General features: G+C 40.9%; 1 protein-coding gene across 5 annotated transcripts in view; it reads left to right on the top strand.

Annotated features, from left to right (window-relative positions):
- The window catches only part of PCMTD1 (protein-L-isoaspartate (D-aspartate) O-methyltransferase domain containing 1), a 128,145-nt gene that overhangs the window by 64,302 nt on the left and 43,922 nt on the right, over nt 1-19,921 (top strand). For 3 of the 5 annotated variants that reach the window (XM_073631578.1, XM_073631581.1, XM_073631579.1), the window contains one exon: nt 10,458-10,880. In XM_073631578.1, the coding sequence (XP_073487679.1) occupies nt 10,574-10,880 (307 nt within the window). In that variant the 5' untranslated portion in view covers nt 10,458-10,573. Of the gene's footprint in view, nt 1-4,553; nt 4,597-10,457; nt 10,881-19,921 lie in introns of all 5 variants that reach the window. The other 2 variants (XM_073631582.1, XM_073631580.1) reach the window with 1 other exon arrangement.

Here is a 19,921-nt window from a genome sequence, read left to right as displayed (position 1 = left end):
GGGGGATATGATCCACATGTACAAATACATAAGGGGTCCAATATAGTGAACTTGGTGTTGAGTTATTCATTTTACTGTTATCACAGAGGACAAGGGGGCACTCTTTACCTCTGGAGTAAAAGAGATTTAATCTCAAAATACAGAAAGGTTTCTTCACAGTAAAATCTGCGAAAATGTGGAATAGACTCCCTCAAGAGCTGGTTCTGGCCAGCTCAGTAGATTGCTTTAAAAAAGGACTGGATTCTTTCCTAATTGTACAATAATAACTCCTAATTGTGTAATATAACTAAGTACTAACATTTATAGGTAAAGTTGATCCAGGGAATATAGGATTGCCTCTTGGGGGATCAGGAAGGAATTTTTTCCCCCTGCTGTAGCAAATTGGATCATGCTTTGCTGGGGTTTTTTATTTCATTTTTCTCTTTTATTGATTGCACTTGATGGACTTGTGTCTTTTTGTTCAACCTGACTATGTAACAATGCTGCTGCCCAAGGTTGCCTCCTTTATCCAGAGAGGGAGCACTATAATATAGAATGTGTATTACTGGCCAGATTACCAGGTGAGGATAGGGGAAAAAAGCCTAATAAAGAAAACGAATGCAGCCACCACATCTAATGATTGGGAACCTGCAATATATTACATTTTTGGTTTTGGTTTTAATACCGCTATAAGGTAAATTGAGGGAGACATCCGACTAACCACAGCTACAATGTTTGCTGGACAGCATTTGTAGCTCATCAATGATTTTTTTCAGTTGTCCTGAATAGCTTTAAAAAAAGAGAATTAAGATCAGAAATGGCAGCCTCTAAAATGTGCTCAGGCGGTGATCCTAAAAATCTGAACCTTTGCTCTGGTTTCAATATTCACTGTGGCCCAACAGCTAGAACTTAAGTAGTAAAAGGGGTGTTCCATCATAGGCATTTGCTTGTTGGCACATTCCTCTGATCCTATTCACAGGACATGAACAAGTAAGAAACTTTTACTATAATGCCGCGTACACACGGTCGGACTTTACAGCAGACTTTGCCCGGCGGACTTTTCGACGGACTTTACGACGGACTTTCTGAATGAACGGACTTGCCTACACACAATCCACCAAAGTCCGTCGAATTCGTACGTGATGACGTACGACCGGACTAAAACAAGGAAGTTCATAGCCAGTAGCCAATAGCTGCCCTAGCGTGGCTTTTTGTCCGTCAAACTAGCATACAGACGAGCGGACTTTTTGACCGGACTCGAGTTCGACGGATAGATTTAAAACATGTTTCAAATCTAAGTCCGTCTAACTTTTGAGCAAACAAAGTCCGCTGGAGCCCACACACGATCAAATTGTCCGCTGAAATCCCATCCGCCGGGCAAAGTCTGCCGTAAAGTCCGACCGTGTGTACGCGGCATTAGTGATTGGTTTGCCCAGCAGAGGGAATCAGCAATCCTAGGCAACACCCAGATCCCCCAGATTTTTTTAGTGCAGATATCAGCTTGCCTAATCGATTTGCTCACCACTGCTCCAGAGTATTGCAATATGTGGTGCAGCAGAGCCAATACTCTTTTTGCCATGACTTTTTGCAGTGTACCCAGCAACAGTCTACACTGCAGGCACTTCGCAATTCCTCCAGGGCCAAACTTTGCTAAGTAGACTATAATGGCAGTAACCTAGCCCAGTGTTTGGCAATGAATCTTTTTACTGGCTTACTGGACAGGGGACAATTAGCGGTCCATTAGGTACAGGCAAGTGGCACATAAAACTCCCCACACCAACATTTTGGTAAACCTTGTGTCTGTTCTCATGGGGATGATGGTTGTAAAATGGATCCAAGTGCCAGGGTGAACCTTCTGCGTTAAGCATCTGTTTAATTGGCATATGGACTTATGGACCTTCATGCTGCAGGGATACAATTCATATGCCCTTATATTGGGACTAGCAGGTTCCGTGATATCACCCTAGTGTGGTTATATTTATCCACATTCTTTGTGAGAAATATATTTGTGAAATCATCCTTGGCACTCCTCCTCCTGTGGCTTACCATATGCCACCCTGGGCTCTGAAGAGGAACAATTTGTGTGGAACTCTTCTCTAGGGGTTATATCCAATCGTTGTTTATATTGAATTCAATTGTTAGCGTTTATGCAATTTTGTAGAAAGTCTCCTGATGAAGCCAAATTGAAAGCAAAACATGTTAAGATAACTACTCCTGGTCACCAGTGGATATGCATTAAAACCTTCATCAATTTATGTATATGGTGTAACTCACAGGTCTTGTATTTTACATGTTATTATCCTTTGAAACTTGTTTGGGTTTTTTCCGAGAAACTTGTATATCATTAAAAATGTATTCATTTTATATCATGTATGTCGTATCTGGTACCCTTTTAAATGTCTCGATTTTGATTAATCCTTTTTTTGTTCTGGCATTTTTGGGGGATGTTGGTGCCCTTGGTTTCTCCCCTATTATCTATATATACAATACATTCATAAAGTATTCAGACCCCCTTCACTTTTTTTCAATTTTATCATGTTGAAGCGTGATACTACAGTTTTAACTTCATTTTTTTTTCTCATTAATCTGCACTTAGTATCCCATAATGATGAAGTGAAAACCACAGTTTTAGGAATGTCTGTGGATTTATTAAAAAGAAAACACTAAAATATCACATGTGCTTAAAGTGGAAGTCCATGCTAAAACTCTCTGCATCTATAGACACCCGCGATCTAACACTAACCTATCTAGCTCCGTAAAGAAAAAAATAGTATACAAACCTTTTCTGAAGCTGATCCAACCAGATCCTATGCTGAGCTGTCAGCCGTGGCTTCGCTGTGTAAGCAGGTGCAGAGGATAGGTCTGACAATGGAAGGCCCATAGTAACTCTATGGGTGATGTCACTTCCCATTCATTTCACAGCCGTAGTCAGCCGTGTCCTCTGCAGATGTGAAAATGAACTCCGCGCCAACCTAAAAATACAATTTCAGATATGCTGCTCCCCTGAAAAAGGTATAGACACTTCTAGGTTCAAATAAAGTGAGATAGGGGGGCGCTAATTACATAATACACAACTGCATACCACATATAATCATGAATTAATGTGCATAACTAAACCATAAAAAGACACACAATGAATATCCATAGGTGAAAATCTTGAATTAAATGAAAATATATGAGTGCTAAAAAACAGTCCCAAAGAACGAAAAAACGTGATTTTCCAATTCCAAGAAATTTGTTGCAAGGTGATTTTATTTTCTACACTTGATAGTGAGCAATCCTTCACCAAACAAATATCAACACCCAACATGAGCAGATAAAAAGGCTGCTTACCAGATGTATTTGACTTCTTTACTTAAAAAGAAAGTCAAATATCGCTTTGGCAGGTTTATGCCTGCTCGCATATATGTATGACTTGGATTTGTACAAGGAACCCTCTTCCTCACAGTATAAGGCAGGATATGTAAAACAATTGAAAACATCCATAGCGTGATACTGTTTACTAAAAAGGTAATAAAAAAAGAGTAGTCAATTGTCTCCTTACGTCAAAAAGTGCCTACCCGGCACTGGGGCTGCTGGCTTGTCACAAATAGGTATGGCTGGATCTGTACTACATCCACCTCCATGGATGGCGTGCTTTCCACCGACCACAGGAGACAACCAGAGGACCGGATATGGCGTAGAACAGCGTGACCAGGTACTGCCTCGACGTTTTTGTGATTACGTCTTCAGGAGGCGTACCCGGTCACTGAAGGTCACGTTGTTATTTATAGTGTTCAATCTAATTGTTAAAAAAATGTATGCGTGCGCAGCCGCAGTGCTGGTTTACATATGCACCCATCTGCGAACCATGCAGATGAATATATACGGCACACTTGGCGAAGCACATTAGAATTTAGAGTGGTAGTTAGATAAATAACACATTCACAATGTTGAACTCAAAAACAAAAACAAAACACACCCTTCCTACTATATAGGTGTCCAATCTTATTGGGTGACTAAAAAAGATTGGTTTAAAAAGCTAGGTTTTGGCATAATGTAAACTCGCCCATGCTCCGTGCAAAGTATCAATAGATATCAATAGATAATTTACAAAATTACATAAAAAATATAGATGGATATATAATTTATAAATATACATACAAATAAGATGCCCTAATTTAAAAATGACTAGTTATCTAAAAAAAAACCCTAGAAGGCAACACCGCTGGTTTAATCATTGGATAAAAAACAATTCAAATCCAGCTCAATGTTCATAGCATATGGCTGGATAGTGCGTAATTTATACAACCATTTAGTCTCATTTTGTGAGATTGCTGTCTTCATATGTGTTCCCCTCCAATGTTTAGAAATCTTATCACTTCCATAAAAGGTACAGAGCGTGGGGTCACTGTCATGAAATTGTTTAAAATGTCTAGACACACTATGGTTTGGGAATCCTTTTTTAATGTTTGCCAGATGCTCGTTTATTCTGATTCTAAGTTGTCGTGTTGTTCGGCACATATATTTTCATTTAATTCAAGATTTTCACCTATGGATATTTATTGTGTGTCTTTTTATGGTGTCCTCTGCAGAGCTTCCGCCGCTGGAGATTGGGTCGGATAGGCTTCAGAAAAGGTATGTCTGCTCATTTTTTCTTTACAGGGCTCTAGATGGGGGTAGTGTTAGATCACGGGTGTCTATAGATGCAGGGATTTTAGTTTTAGCATAGACTTCCACTTTCTTCACTCAACACTTTGTTGAAGTACTTGGCAGCAATTACAGCATTGGATCTTTGTGGGTATGACAACAAGTTTTGCACATCTGCATTTGGGGATTTTCTGTCATTCTTCTTTGCCAATCCTCTCAGACTGTCAGGTTCAATAGGGCCCGTCGGTGGAAAGCCATTTTTAGGTCTTTCCAGAGATGTTCATTAGGGTTTAAGACAGTGCTCTGGTTGGGCCACTCTAGGACATTCAGAGTTGTGTGCTTAGGATCGTTGTCATGTTGAAAGGTGAACCTTCGGCCCAGTCTGAGGTCCTGAGAGCTGTGGAACAGGTTTTCATTGAGGATATCTCTGTACTTTGCTCCATTCAGCTTTCTCTCAACCCTGACCAGTTTTCCAGTCCCTGCTGCTTAAAATTACCCCACGGCATGATGCTGCCACACCATGCTTCACTGTTGGGATGGTATTGGTCAGGTGATGAGCAGTACCTGGTTTCCTCGAGACATAACTTTTAGAATTGAGGCTAAACAGTTCAACTTTGTTTTCAAACCAAGATTTTTAGACCAAAAAATCTTCTTCCTCACAGTCTGAGAGTCCTTCAGGTGCTTTTTTACAAAATCCAAGTGGGCTTTCATGTTTATAGCACTGAGGAGAGACTTCCGTCTAGCCATACAGCCCAGATCGGTGTAGGGCTGCAATGATGGTTGTCCTTCTGGAACTTTATCCAATCTCCAAACAGGATCTTTGGAGCTCAGTCAGAGTGACCATCGGGTTCTTGGTCACCACTCTTATGAAGGCCCTTCTCCCTCGATTGCTCAGTTGGGTCAGGTGACCAGCTCTTGGGCAAAGATTGAGCTCTTGGAAGAGTCCTGGTTGTGCCAATCTTCTTCCATATGAGAATTATGGAGTCCACTAAGCAGGCAGTTCCTTTGACCTCATGGTTTTTGCTCTGATGCAGTATGCATTGCTAGCTGTGAGGCCTTTTATAGAAAGGTGTGTGCCTTTCCAAATCCTGCCCAATCAATTTACAGTATCTCACAAAAGTGAGTATACCCCTCACATTTTTGTAAATATTTTATTATATCTTTTCATGTGACATCACTGACGAAATGACACTTTGCTACAATGTAAAGTAGTGAGTGTACAGCTTGTATAACAGTGTAAATTTGCTGTCCCCTCAAAATAACTCAACACACAGCCATTAATGTCTAAACCGCTGGCAACAAAAGTGAATACACCCTAAGTGAAAATGTCCAAATTGGGCTCCAAAGTGTCAATATTTTGTGTGGTCACCATTATTTTCCAGCACTGCCTTAACACTCTTGAGCATGGAGTTCACCAGAGATTCACAGGTTGCCACTGGAGTCCTCTTCCACTCCTCCATGACAACATCACGGAGCTGGTGGATGTTGGAGACCTTGAGCTCCTTCACCTTCCGTTTGAAGATGCTCCACAGATGTTCAATAGGGTTTAGGTCTGGAGACATGCTTGGCCAGTCCACCACCTTTACCCTCAGCTTCTTTAGCAAGGCAGTGGTCGTCTTGGAGGTGTGTTTGGGGTCAATATCATGTTGGAATACTGCTCTGCGGCCTAGTCTCCAAAGGGAGGGGATAATGCTCTGTTTCAGTATTTCACAGTACACGTTGGCATTCATGGTTCCCTCAATGAACTGTAGCTCCCCAGTGCCGGCAGCACTCATGCAGCGCCAGACCATGACACTCCCACCACCATGCTTGACTGTAGGCAAGACACACTTGTATTTGTACTCCTCACCTGGTTGCCGCCACACACGCTTGACACCATCTGAACCGAATAAGTTTACCTTGGTCTCATCAGACCACACAACATGGTTCCAGTAATCTATGTCCATAGTCTGCTTGTCTTCAGCAAACTGCAGGCTTTCTTGTGCATCATCTTTAGAAGAGGCTTCCTTCTGGGATGACAGCCATACAGACCAATTTGATGCAGTGTGCGGCGTATGGTCTGAGCACTGACAGGCTGACCCCCCACCCCTTCAACCTCTGCAGCAATGCTGGCAGCACTCATATTTCCCAAAGACAAGATCTGGATAGGACGCTGAATACGCGCACTCAACTTCTTTTTTCGACCATTGCGAGGCCTGTTCTGAGTGGAACCTGTCCTGTTAAACCGCTGTATGGTCTTGGCCACAGTTCTGCAGCTCAGTTTCAGGGCCTTGGCAATCTTCTTATAGCCTAGGCCATCTTTATGTAGAGCAACAATTCTTTTTTTTAGATCCTCCAAGAGTTCTTTGCCATGAGGTGCCATGTTGAACTTCCAGGAACCAGTATGAGAGAGTGAGAGTGAAAACACCAAATTTTACACACTTGCTCCCCATTCACACCTGAGACCTTGTAACACTAACAAGTAACATGACACTGGGGAGGGAATGAATAAATAATAGTTCCGCGCTTAGGACTAAAAGGAAAAAAAAGGAGAGAACTGCAGCCCCCCTATATGGTAATTCCACCAAGTGAAATACAGATCAGCAAATATCTTAGGAAAAAGGGGAATTGGCGCTGTTCTACTGAATATGCATAGAATGTAATTCATAAAAAACATATATACAACATAAGTATGACACAATTGTATGTGAGTATATCCAATGTGCTCATAGATAGCCGTGGTATAGTGCAAAAAGGGCTCGTCCACCCAGTGCTATCCAATGAAAGTGCAATGTGCTAAAAGTGATATAAATATGAGTATGAATATGCGTACAGCAAATACGTAAACAATCCAACACTAAACAATGGTGATCTACTAATTACACCAATATTGTGAAGTCCCCAGCATAAGAAAAAAAAAAAAAAAAATTAAAAAAGTAAAAAATCAACTCCAGTGATGGGTAAAAAATGCTACGTGAAAACAATAGTCCAAACCCAAAAAATTAGTTTTTGTTAAAAAAAAATTTTTTATATCCCAGAAAAAAACTTTATTCTATATGAAAAAAGGCTTCTAAAAAGTGTCCCTTGTATAGGAATTGATGTTGCAGGTGTCCCCCGTCTTCCACCGCACCCCCACTCGTGCTCTCACCAGACAGCCCAACCCCTGCAGGGGTAAAAGGCAAGTAGGTAGACTCCAGCGATGTTGAATCCAGGAGAGAAGTCCTCAGCCCACTGTGATGTATCTTTCAATGGTGTCAAAGGTGTCACGATATCCCCAGTATTAAATATCCATGCACATCAAGAAGAAAAAAGATATGTCTCATAGCGTGAGTCCGTAAAAATAAGTTTATTGTCCAAGAGATAGTTCAACATAAACACCAAAGCTAGCAAAGCTGTACAGGCCGGTTCCGAGCCTGGAGGGCAGCGTGGTGAAGCATGCGTTCCACCGCCCGCCTATCTGAAACCGGAACTGCTCGTAAAACAAAAACGAAAGGTTGACGTATGCGTACCACGAAGCCACGCCTTACGCGTTTCGTCATCAAGACGTCATCTGAGGCGGCTCAGATGACGTCTTGATGACGAAACGCTTAAGGCGTGGCTTCGTGGTACGCATATGTCAACCTTTCGTTTGTGTTTTACGAGCAGTTCCGGTTTCAGATAGGCGGGCGGTGGAACGCACGCTTCACCACGCTGCCCTCCAGGCTCGGAACCGGCCTGTACAGCTTTGCTAGCTTTGGTGTTTATGTTGAACTATCTCTTGGACAATAAACTTATTTTTACGGACTCACGCTATGAGACATATCTTTTTTCTTCTTGATGTGCATGGATATTTAATACTGGGGATATCGTGACACCTTTGACACCATTGAAAGATACATCACAGTGGGCTGAGGACTTCTCTCCTGGATTCAACATCGCTGGAGTCTACCTACTTGCCTTTTACCCCTGCAGGGGTTGGGCTGTCTGGTGAGAGCACGAGTGGGGGTGCGGTGGAAGACGGGGGACACCTGCAACATCAATTCCTATACAAGGGACACTTTTTAGAAGCCTTTTTTCATATAGAATAAAGTTTTTTTCTGGGATATAAAAAATTTTTTTTTAACAAAAACTAATTTTTTGGGTTTGGACTATTGTTTTCACGTAGCATTTTTTACCCATCACTGGAGTTGATTTTTTACTTTTTTAATTTTTTTTTTTTTTTTTCTTATGCTGGGGACTTCACAATATTGGTCTAATTAGTAGATCACCATTGTTTAGTGTTGGATTGTTTACGTATTTGCTGTACGCATATTCATACTCATATTTATATCACTTTTAGCACATTGCACTTTCATTGGATAGCACTGGGTGGACGAGCCCTTTTTGCACTATACCACGGCTATCTATGAGCACATTGGATATACTCACATACAATTGTGTCATACTTATGTTGTATATATGTTTTTTATGAATTACATTCTATGCATATTCAGTAGAACAGCGCCAATTCCCCTTTTTCCTAAGATATTTACTGGGGAGGGAAAATGGCTAATTGGGCCCAATTTGGACATTTTCACTTAGGAGTGTACTCACTTTTGTTGCCAGCGGTTTAGACATTAATGGCTGCGTGTTGGGGTATTTTGAGGGAACAGCAAATTTAAACTGTTATACAAGCTGTACATTCACTACTCTACATTGTAGCAAAGTGTCATTTCTTCAGTGTTGTCACATGAAAAGATATAATAAAATATTCACGAAAATGTGAAGTGTGTACTCACTTTTGTGAGATACTGTAGTTTACCACAGGTGGCCTCTAATCAAGGTGTATAAACATCACAGCAAACATCAAGAGGAATGGGAGGCACCTGAGCTGTTCTTGCAAAGGGTAATACTTATGCCAATGTGATATCTCAGTTTCTCCTTTTTCATACATTTGTAATGCAAGTCAAATTTTTAAAAATACAGTAATTGCAACCTAGCAAAGTCTTTTTTTTTCCTTTTTTCTTGTTTTTCAACATTTCACCCATCTCTGAAAGAGGTGGAAGTATTTTTATTTTTATTTTTTTTAAATTGTAAAAAAACATTTGAATCCAGTCTGTGGTATGTCCGAGTCTTAAAACATTTCTCTATTTAAGGCTGCATTCACATCTGAGCGTTTCGAAGTTGTGAGTAGTTACAACGTTTTTCCCGTGATTTTGCTGCAATTTTGTTCAGGTCACCAATGTAAAAGGCAGAAAAATGCCTTTCATCTGCCCCAAAGAAGCTCATGTTCTTTTTTTTAAGCTTAGGTTGTTTTTCAGGCGTTTTGCTACAGGTGACAAAACGCTCAGATGTGAACAGATGCCATTGAAATGAATGGGATTTTGCTTGTTGGGCGTTTTATGAGCTGAAAACACTCAGGTGTGAATGCAGCCTAAATCACCAAAATCCAAAACTGTTCATTGTGTTCTCAAATGTTTAAGTTACCACCTACAGTGAAAGAATTAAATGCGCAGTATGTAATGTATGTGTGAAAAAAAAACAATGTTGTACAACATTTGTAAAAATTGAGGATTTACATAAATGGAAATACTATCTATACAGTAACACATCTTCATCTCTCACAGCTCTATTCTAAACAGCAGGAAACCCTTAATATGACCACTGAATAAAAGGATTCTTTTTGTGAGTCATTCTATTTTATCATACCATGATGGTACACACGATATATGAAATTGTGGCTGCTTCAGTGGGAGATCCTGCTGTGTTACTAAAAGGAAGGGTCAAGAAAACACAAATTGTTCTCTTGAAATACCTTCTACCACCTACCCTGTTAATGTTTGCTTTTGTTCTGTTTGTTTATGAGAAACTCAAATCCATTGCATCTTTTTTTTTTTTTTTTATTTCCACAGGATGCACACACTGAAGTTGTAGCGATAACCTGCTAGAGGTCAAATTGGTGATCTCATTAATACTTTACTCTTCCTTTGTCGAATGTAACAAATTCATTTTAAACTATTGACCTATCATGGGAGGAGCAGTGAGCGCTGGGGAAGATAATGATGATTTAATTGACAATCTGAAAGAGGCACAGTATATACGTACTGAAAAAGTAGAACAAGCCTTCAGAGCAATTGACCGAGGAGAATATTACTTGGAAGGTTACAGGGACAATGCATATAAAGACTTGGCATGGAAGCATGGGAACATACACCTATCTGCACCTTGTATCTATTCAGAAGTCATGGAGGCATTAAAGCTTCAACCGGGATTATCTTTTCTAAACCTTGGAAGTGGAACTGGATATTTAAGTACAATGGTGGGCTTAATTTTAGGTAAACAGTTTTTATTTTTCTAATTAATATCATTTGGTGCTGTAAATGGTTGTAAGAATTTTTTTCAGATTTGGTTGAGCAATATATTTAAGAAGAGTATATTGGAAATCCTAAGACTCTAAGAAATATAAACACTTCATATTATTTGTATGAAATCATTAGATATCTGTTTGTTATTGTTCACATCTATAAGGGTAGTATATAATGACACATGGTATACATGTATAGATACTTACTATATTGAAGAATTCTAGCTATGACATTTTTTACATAGTTACATTATACAACTATGGATATACCATATATAACTATGGATATACCATACTTGTTGGATCCCTCTAAAAGCTGGAAATCAAAGTAGTAGACACCGCTATTTCAGTGATCTCCACTAGTTTCTGGGTCCCGCTGCAACTTGAAGTCACACAGATATGAACGGTACTCATTGGAATCATGGGGTACGACTTGCCATGCGACTTTGCAGTCCCAAGTCGCAGGATAAGTCGCACAAGTGTGAAAGGGGCCTTAACCATTTTAATTGCACAATTCTAACTGCCAAAATTAGAAATAACAGAAATTACACGTGTTGCCAAACTGTAGCATTTATGTTATGGGTAAAACAAAAATCCTATCACATTATTATATTGTTAAAGCTTATCTAAACTCAAATTTAATATATCACAGCTTACCAAAACTTCAAAGGGGTTGTAATGCATCCTATGCATTAAGGTAAAAAAACACCTGGCAGTGACCGGCGCCCCAGCCCCCCTGTTTTATTTACCTGAGTCCCGTATTTCTGTCGGAGACGCACTCTCCCTCTCTCCACTGGGTCTTGGCTCTTGATTGGATAGATTAATAGCGGTGCAGCCATTGGCTCCCACTGCTGTCAATCAATTTCAATGACGCGAGTGCCAGGGGGCGGGGGCGAGTCCTGCATTCATGTCTATGAACGCAAATGCTGGACTCTGGAGCGTGCCCGCAAGGTAACCCCCCAGAAGAGCACTTCTCCTAGGGGGTTATCTGATGTGGGGAGGAGCCGGGAGCGCTGCCGAGGGACCCCAGAAGACCAGGTTCGGGCGCACTCTGTGCAAAACGAGCTGCACAGTGGCGGTAAGTATGATATGTTTGTTATTTAAAAAAAAAAAAAAACAAGCCTTGGTGACCCCACCAGTATGTCTTATTTTTCAACTTCTGTTAGCAGACCCAGCTGTCCAGCAAAAGTGGGCAGATAGAGGGTCGAGAAATTATTTAACACTTGCAATGTTCAGCTTTTTTTCATTTTTGTAAAACTTTTAGCCCAATAGGGAAAAAAAAATGCTGTATTGCTTAAACACTTGACCTACAGAAGATTTACCCCCCTTCATGACCAGGCCATTTTTTGGGATACAGCATTGCTTTACTTTAATTTACAATTGCACGGTCATGCAACGCTGCACCCAAATTAAATTTGTCATTGTTTCCCACAAATAGAGCTTTTTTATTTTTTGCACTATAAACAAAAAAACGAAAATTTTGAAAAAAAAAATATATATATCTTTTTACATGCTGCTATAAAACATATCCATTAAAAAAATGTAAACAATCTAATTTCTTCATAAATTTAGGCCAATATGTATTCTGCTATATGTTTATGGTAGAAAAAATCCCAATAAGTGTATATTGATTGGTTTACGCAAAAGTGTTATATCGTCTACAAACTATGGTATATATTTATGTAATTTAAAATTTTTTTTTATAATACCAGTAATGGCAGTGTTCAGCGGTGATATCGGGACTTCAATATTGTGGCAGATAATGGGATCCTGACACTTTTGAAACTTTGCGGGAACCAGTGACACTAATACAGTGATCAGTGCTAAAAATTTGCACTGTCACTGACTGGGAAGGTGGTAAACATCTCGGGCGTTCAAGGGGTTAACTGTGTGCCTAGCCAGTGTTTCTGTGTACTGTGTTAGGTGCTTTTACTAGGGGAATCCCCCCTCCCCCGTCAGAACAGAGATCTGCCTTGTTTACATAGGCAGATCTCCATTCTGTGTGTTTTACTGATGATTGGCGGGTGTCGGCAGACAACCAGTGCACCGCCCCCCCCCCCCCCCCCCGCAGATCGGCTTCTTCTGTGAATAATCACAACAGCAGTGGCATGCGTACGCATCCCCTGCAGGTGGGCATGCAGAATCATGTGTATATATACGTCATTCTGCACAGGAGAGCTGCCCTCTAGCAGTAAATTTGCTATAGTGTGATTTTGAATCATTTAACCACTTCTGGACAGCCGCACGCCGATATACATCATATCTTTGAACAGGGATATCTGTGTTATGGCAGCAGCTAGCTGCCATAACCCTGGTATCCTCTCCTTCAGTGGGCGGTCCGGTTTCCGATAATAGTGGTCTCTGCGGTGGATTCGCCTCGGGATCACTTTTATCGGCGGCGGGAGAGGGGCCTTCCCCTCCTGCCGCTCTCTGGTGCCCTCCTCCGCTTACCGGAGGCGATCGGATCCTTCTCTTTCCTGGTTATGGAGATGAGTGAGGGGAAGATGGCCCCCACCCGTCTCCATATCATTGCAGGGCAGAAGCGACGTCCAAACGTCACTTCCTCCGATAGCAAAGGGCCGTTTTTTGTTTTTTTTTTTTTCAAATGACAATTTTTTATTTTTCTATTGCATTTTAGTGTAAATATGAGACCTGAGGTTTTTTGACCCTAGATGTCATATTTAAGAGGTCCTGTCATGCTTTTTTCCTATTACAAGGGATGTTTACATGTTGGGTATCAATTTACTCAGCGTAACATTATTTTTCACAGGGCTAAATTTACTGTTCTCTTATTTTTTAATTCAAAAAATATTCTTTCCAAAAAAAGTGCGCTTGTAAGACCGCTGCGCAAATACGATGTGACAGAAAGTATTGCAACGACCGCCATTTTATTCTCTAGGGTGTTAGAAAAAAAATATAATAAATAATGATATTTGAAGCGCTTCACAATGTGCATGAAAATGAATATATAAGAATAAATATAAATAGTCAAATAAATCCAGCGGTGAGTAAAAATTCCTATAAAATCCAGCAATCAAAATAGTGTAAAATTATTAAAAATTAGTGACACCAAATGTGTAAAAAATTCACATAAAAAATCCACATAAAAATAAATATATAGGGATGTATTCAGAAGGTTCAATTATACAGGTGTAGAATCCTGATTGGTATAGAGCTTTTGATCACTAGCAAAGCTGTTTAAAAACACTTGCTTAATTAAGGTGCTCATTGATAGTACCAATGTGTTTTTTGCTTCTATTCACAACCAATGTGGGAATCATAAACAGGCAGATAAGAGAAAAAAACCAATCATTGTGCAATAGTTAGGATACCAAGGTACACAGGCAAACTTCAATCCACTCACGTGTGCCTTATAATGATAAGGCATATGCAGGTTTTACTATAGCAGTCAGCCGCCTTAGACAGGAGCAGATTCAGTGCAGTACACTGTGTGAAACTGCTGATCTGCACAGAGCTTCCTTGGCTCCTCCCACGCGTTACATCACAGTCACGTGATTTTTTCAAGGATCCTTGAAAAAGTCACGTGACTGTGATGTAACGCGTGGGAGGAGCCAAGGAAGCTCTGTGCAGATCAGCAGTTTCACACAGTGTACTGCACTGAATCTGCTCCTGTCTAAGGCGGCTGACTGCTATAGTAAAACCTGCATATGTCTTATCATTATAAGGCACACGTGAGTGGATTGAAGTTTGCCTGTGTACCTTGGTATCCTAACTATTGCACAATGATTGGTTTTTTTCTCTTATCTGCCTGTTTATGATTCCCACATTGGTTGTGAATAGAAGCAAAAAACACATTGGTACTATCAATGAGCACCTTAATTAAGCAAGTGTTTTTAAACCGCTTTGCTAGTGATCAAAAGCTCTATACCAATCAGGATTCTACACCTGTATAATTGAACCTTCTGAATACATCCCTATATATTTATTTTTATGTGAATTTTTTACACATTTGGTGTCACTAATTTTTAATAATTTTACACTATTTTGATTGCTGGATTTTATAGGAATTTTTACTCACCGCTGGATTTATTTGACTATTTATATTTATTCTTATATATTCATTTTCATGCACATTGTGAAGCGCTTCAAATATCATTATTTATTCTTTCTAAGTGACTCTGAAAACACTCTCTTTTGATAGCAGCCTCACTTGGTTTTATGTGTAATTATCAGCTATTTAGCATCACAGCGCTTTGTGTTTTATATATATTTTTTCCAGAAAAAAAATATAATGTTTGGGGGTTCTAAGTAATTTTCGAGCAAAAAAAAAAACAGTTTTTAACTTAACTCTCAGTAAGAGGCTCGGTCCTTAAGTGGTTAAAAGGGTTAGCTGGAGTTCAGCTTTAATTTGTTAGTCAAACCATCTAAATGTGTTAGTGCATCCAACACTACTCTATCTACAGGTTAACAGTGCTGCTATCCAAGGGTGGCTTCTTTAATCTTCCACAGAGTGGAGTCACCCTAAGACAGGAAATGTATTCGTGGTCGAATTACCAGGTGAAAATTAGTTAAAAAAAGCCTTAAAAAAAGAAAAAAAATTCAACCAACAAATTTAAGGATTGGCAAGCTGCAATATATTGTGTTTTAAACTTTGGTAGTAAACATGGCAACATTTTTAAACTGTGATATTGCTTTATTATGTAGGAAGTCTGTAGAAGCAATGGTTGAAATGTAAATTATATTACCAGCCAAGCAATATGAATGCCGCCTTAGCCAAACTTTCACTTTATTCCACCTTCAGGGCAAGTGTAGTATGGTGGTGGAACCAGATGCTACAGAGCAGTTACAATGTGTTTTAGCTGTTTTATACTCCATACCATTAGCCAATACATTTATAGGTGGGCATTAAAGAAATAACTACATTTGCAAAACTAAACTACGGATTTATAAGTACAGTGAAGGAAAAAAAGTATTTGATCCTCTGATGGTTTTGTACGTTTGCCCACTGACATAGAAATGATCAGTCTATAATTTTAATGGTAGGTTTATTTTAACAGTGAGAGACAGAATAACAACAAAAAAATCCAGAAAAGTGCATTTCAAAAAAGTTTTAAATTGATTTGCATTTTAATGAGTGAAATAAGTATTTGACCCCTTTGCAAAACATGACTTTGTACTTGGTGGCAAAACCATTGTTGGCAATCACAGAGGTCAGACATTTCTTGTAGTTGGCCAACAGATTGCACACATCTGAGGAGGGATTTTATTCCACACCTCTTTGCAGATCCTCTCCAAGTCACTAAGGTTTCAAGGCTGATGTTTAGTAACTCGAACCTTCAGCTCCCTCTACATATTTTCTATGGGATTAAGGTCTGGAGACTGGCTAGGCCACTCCAGGACTTTTAATATGCTTTTTCTTGAGTCACTCTTTTGTTACCTTGGCCGTGTGTTTTAGGTCATTGTCATGCTGAAATACCGATCTTTCTCACCCAAGATTTGATGGTATCTTGGCCCCGTCCATCGTCTCTTTGACGTGGTGAGGTTGTCCTGTCCCCTAAAGCACCCCTAAAGCATAATGTTTCCACCTCCATGTTTGACGGTGGGGATGGTGTTCTTGGGGTTATAGGCAGCATTCTTCCTCCTCCAAACACAGCGAGTTGAGTTGATGCCAAAGAGCTTGATTTTGGTCTCATCTGCCCACAACACTTTCACTCAGTTCTCCTCTGATTCATTCAGATGTTCTATAGCAAACTTCAGAGAGGCCTGTACATGTGCTTTGTTGAGCAAGGAGACCTTGCGGGCGCTGCAGGATTTCAGTTCTTCATGGTGTACTGTGTTACCAATTGTTTTCTTGGTGACTATGGTCCCAGCTGCCTTGAAATCATTGACAAGATTCTCCTATGTAGTTCTGGGCTGATTCCTCACCGTTCACATCATCATTGAAACTCCATGAGATGAGATCTTGCATGGAGCCCCAGACCACGGGATATTGACAGTTATTTTGTGTCTCTTTCATTTGCGAATAATCGCACCAACTGTTGTCACCCTTTCACCAAGCTGCTTGATGATGGTCTTGTACCCCGTTCCAGCCTTGTGTAGGTCTACAATCTTGTCCCTGACATCCTTAGGCAGCTCTTTGGTCTTGGCCATGGTGGAGAGATTGGAATCTGATTAATTGCTTCTGTGGGCAGGTGTCTTTTATACAGGTAACCAGCTGAGATTAGGAGCACTCCCTTTAAGAGATTGCTCCTAATCTCAGCTGGTTACCTGTATAGAAGACACCTGGGAGCCAGAAATCTTGCTGATAGGGAATCAATTACCTTTTTCACTCATTAAAATGCAAATCAATTTTTAACTTTTTGAAATGCTTTTTACTAGATGTTTTTGTTCTGTCTCTCGCTGTCAAAATAAACCTACCATCAAAATTGTAGACTGATGAGGCTGGGGGGCGTGACCGGATGTGAAGCAAGAAAGACGTGCAGTAGCTGAGCTCCGCTTCTACCTTTATACTTTTTGGGCATCCTGACACCGTGGTCTGCACTTTTATACATATATATTGGCGACTGAACAGTCCCTTCCTGACTCGACATTACCCCTGATCCTTTGAATGGCTGCGGGAAAGCGGAAAAACATCAAGAATGCGCCGCCCCAGGCTTGCTCTTCCCCTTCGGCAGCCATTTTGACCACATGCTCTATCCCCTCCTCCTGTGTAACAGCGGGCACTCAGACTGCACTTTCAGCCATGGGAGACGTGGAGCCATCTTCGGACCTGATGGCGGCTATAACCTCCCTGAAGGAGACTCTGACCACCAAAATTTACACAGTGACCATGGAGGTTAGTCTAATCAGGCATTATATGGACAAATTTCACTCTTGGCTGTCTGAAGCGGAAGCCTGCATCCCCCAGGTGGAGGACATGGTTCATACTGACTCCAGGGAGCTGAGGATTCTGCAAAAACAGGTACAGTCTCTGCATGACAAAACTGTGGACATGGATAACAGGCTCCGTCACAATAATCTGCAGGTGGTGAGGCTCCCTGAAAGGGCTGAGGGCACCAAACCTGCAGAAAATTGTAGACTGATCATTTCTTTGTCAGTGGGCGAATGTACAAAATAAGCAGGTGATCAAATACTTTTTTCCCTTACTATAGATGCTGGTAGGTTTCTTTCATCTATTAACCACCTCAATACAGGGCACTTTCAGCCCTTCCTGCGCAGGCCATTTTTCAGCTTTCAGCGCTGTCGCACTTTGAATGACAATTGCGCAGTCATGCAACACTATGAATTTTTTAAATCTTTTTTGTCACACAGAGCTTTCTTTTGGTGGTATTTAATCACTGCTGGGATTTTTATATTTTACTAAAAAAAGACAAAAAATGTTGAAAAAAAAAAAAAAAAGATGTGCGCTGATGAGGTGGCACTTATGGGCACTTATTAGGCGGCACTGATGAGGAGGGACTAATATGCTGCTCTGATGGGCAGCATGGATAGGCGGTACTGATGGGAGGCACTGATGGGCATTGATAGGCAGCACTGATGAGCAGGCACTGAAAGGCTGCACTGACTGGCATCACTTATGGGCACTGATTGGTGGCACTTAGGGGCACTGCTGGGGCTTTCCTGTAATCAGGGCACTGATCATTACCCTAATTTCCTGCCCAGGTCTTGCCTGCGAGGAGATGCCGCTGATCGGTGTGAGGCAAGGAGAGCTGATTCACGGCACTTCCGTATTTACATGTGACCGGCTGTGATTGGATACAGCCAATCACATGGTGAAAGTGCTTCGGCTCTTTACAAAGATCGGGGTCGCACCGTGTCCTAGCAAGTGGCACGGCCAAGATCAATGCCCCTTCATTGTTGTCAGTGGGAGGGTATAGAGCCCCATTCGTTGGTGTCAGGAGGAATTGTGCCCCATCTTTGGTATCAATGGGAGAAACAGTGCGCTATTGTTGATAGTGGAGGGACCAGTGCTCAAACTATGGTTCCAGTGGGAGTAAACGTACCAATAGCTTTCACAGTACAGGTCCTCTATGCATTTTATGTTTATATTATATTTTTTCATACCTTTTTTGTATAGAGGATCTGTACTGTGGAAGCTGTTCCCAAATAAGGCAAGCAGAGGTTAAAACGGTTGTATACCGCTGGACATTTTTTTTTTTTTCTTCCTGCAAGGTAAAGTCATAATGCCCATTATGTGAAACCTTAAAATGAAGCTGTTCCAGCACCCCGATGGCAGCACTGCAGCTGCTTCCATTTTCATCCGTCTTGCTTCCGGGTTTGCGGACTACGGCTCTGTGAATGCCCGGAGCCACAATGACATCACTCCTGCGCATGCGTGCGGGAGCCGCTGTTCATGGCACAGGGCTCGGAAGGGACAGCACTCGTGGCTGTTCCTTCAGAGCGCATGCTCCAGTGATGTCACTGGCTGTATGTAATGTAAATATCTCCTAAACGGTACACTTTTAGGAGATATTTACACTATCTATAGGTAAGCCTTCTTATAGGCTTACCAAAGATAGATGTCAGCAGAGGAAATTTACTTCCTTTTTAAAGACTAGTCAGCAGTATTGCCTGTGGTCTTTCTACAGTTTGTCCTTTCTCCATGACTGACTAACCATACCTTGTTCTTTACTGTCTTGCTTGGTGTGGAGGTGACATCTTGGTAGAGGAGCAAGGTCTTGTTTCTTCTTATTGAAGCTACCCCTTGATGACTGATAACTTAGTAATAAAGCTCCACATTACAAAAAGCTTCGAAGAAGCATGCAGGCATACTTGACTGATCTGGATGAATCGTTGTCTCTTAAGAATCAAAACCTCTCTCGTCTGAACATCCATTTTACATGAATTAAAATGGGAACAGAGCACTTAATTAACACTACTCATATTGCTATCATTGTTTTATGGCAGAGTTTGGCTTGTCAGATGAGTCAGGCAATAACAGCAATGACCATGTCTTACAGGCTATGCTGTCACTGATGGTAACTCACCACCAACAGGATTGCTAAAGAGGGCACTCTGTTGCTCCTATGATGTTGAGCAGCAGTGAAGCAA

Source organism: Aquarana catesbeiana, linkage group LG05, assembly GCF_042186555.1.
Source record: "Aquarana catesbeiana isolate 2022-GZ linkage group LG05, ASM4218655v1, whole genome shotgun sequence".
Taxonomy (NCBI): domain Eukaryota; kingdom Metazoa; phylum Chordata; class Amphibia; order Anura; family Ranidae; genus Aquarana; species Aquarana catesbeiana.
The sequence above is the reverse complement of the archived record's forward strand: the minus strand, read 5'-3'. Positions and strand labels throughout refer to the sequence as shown.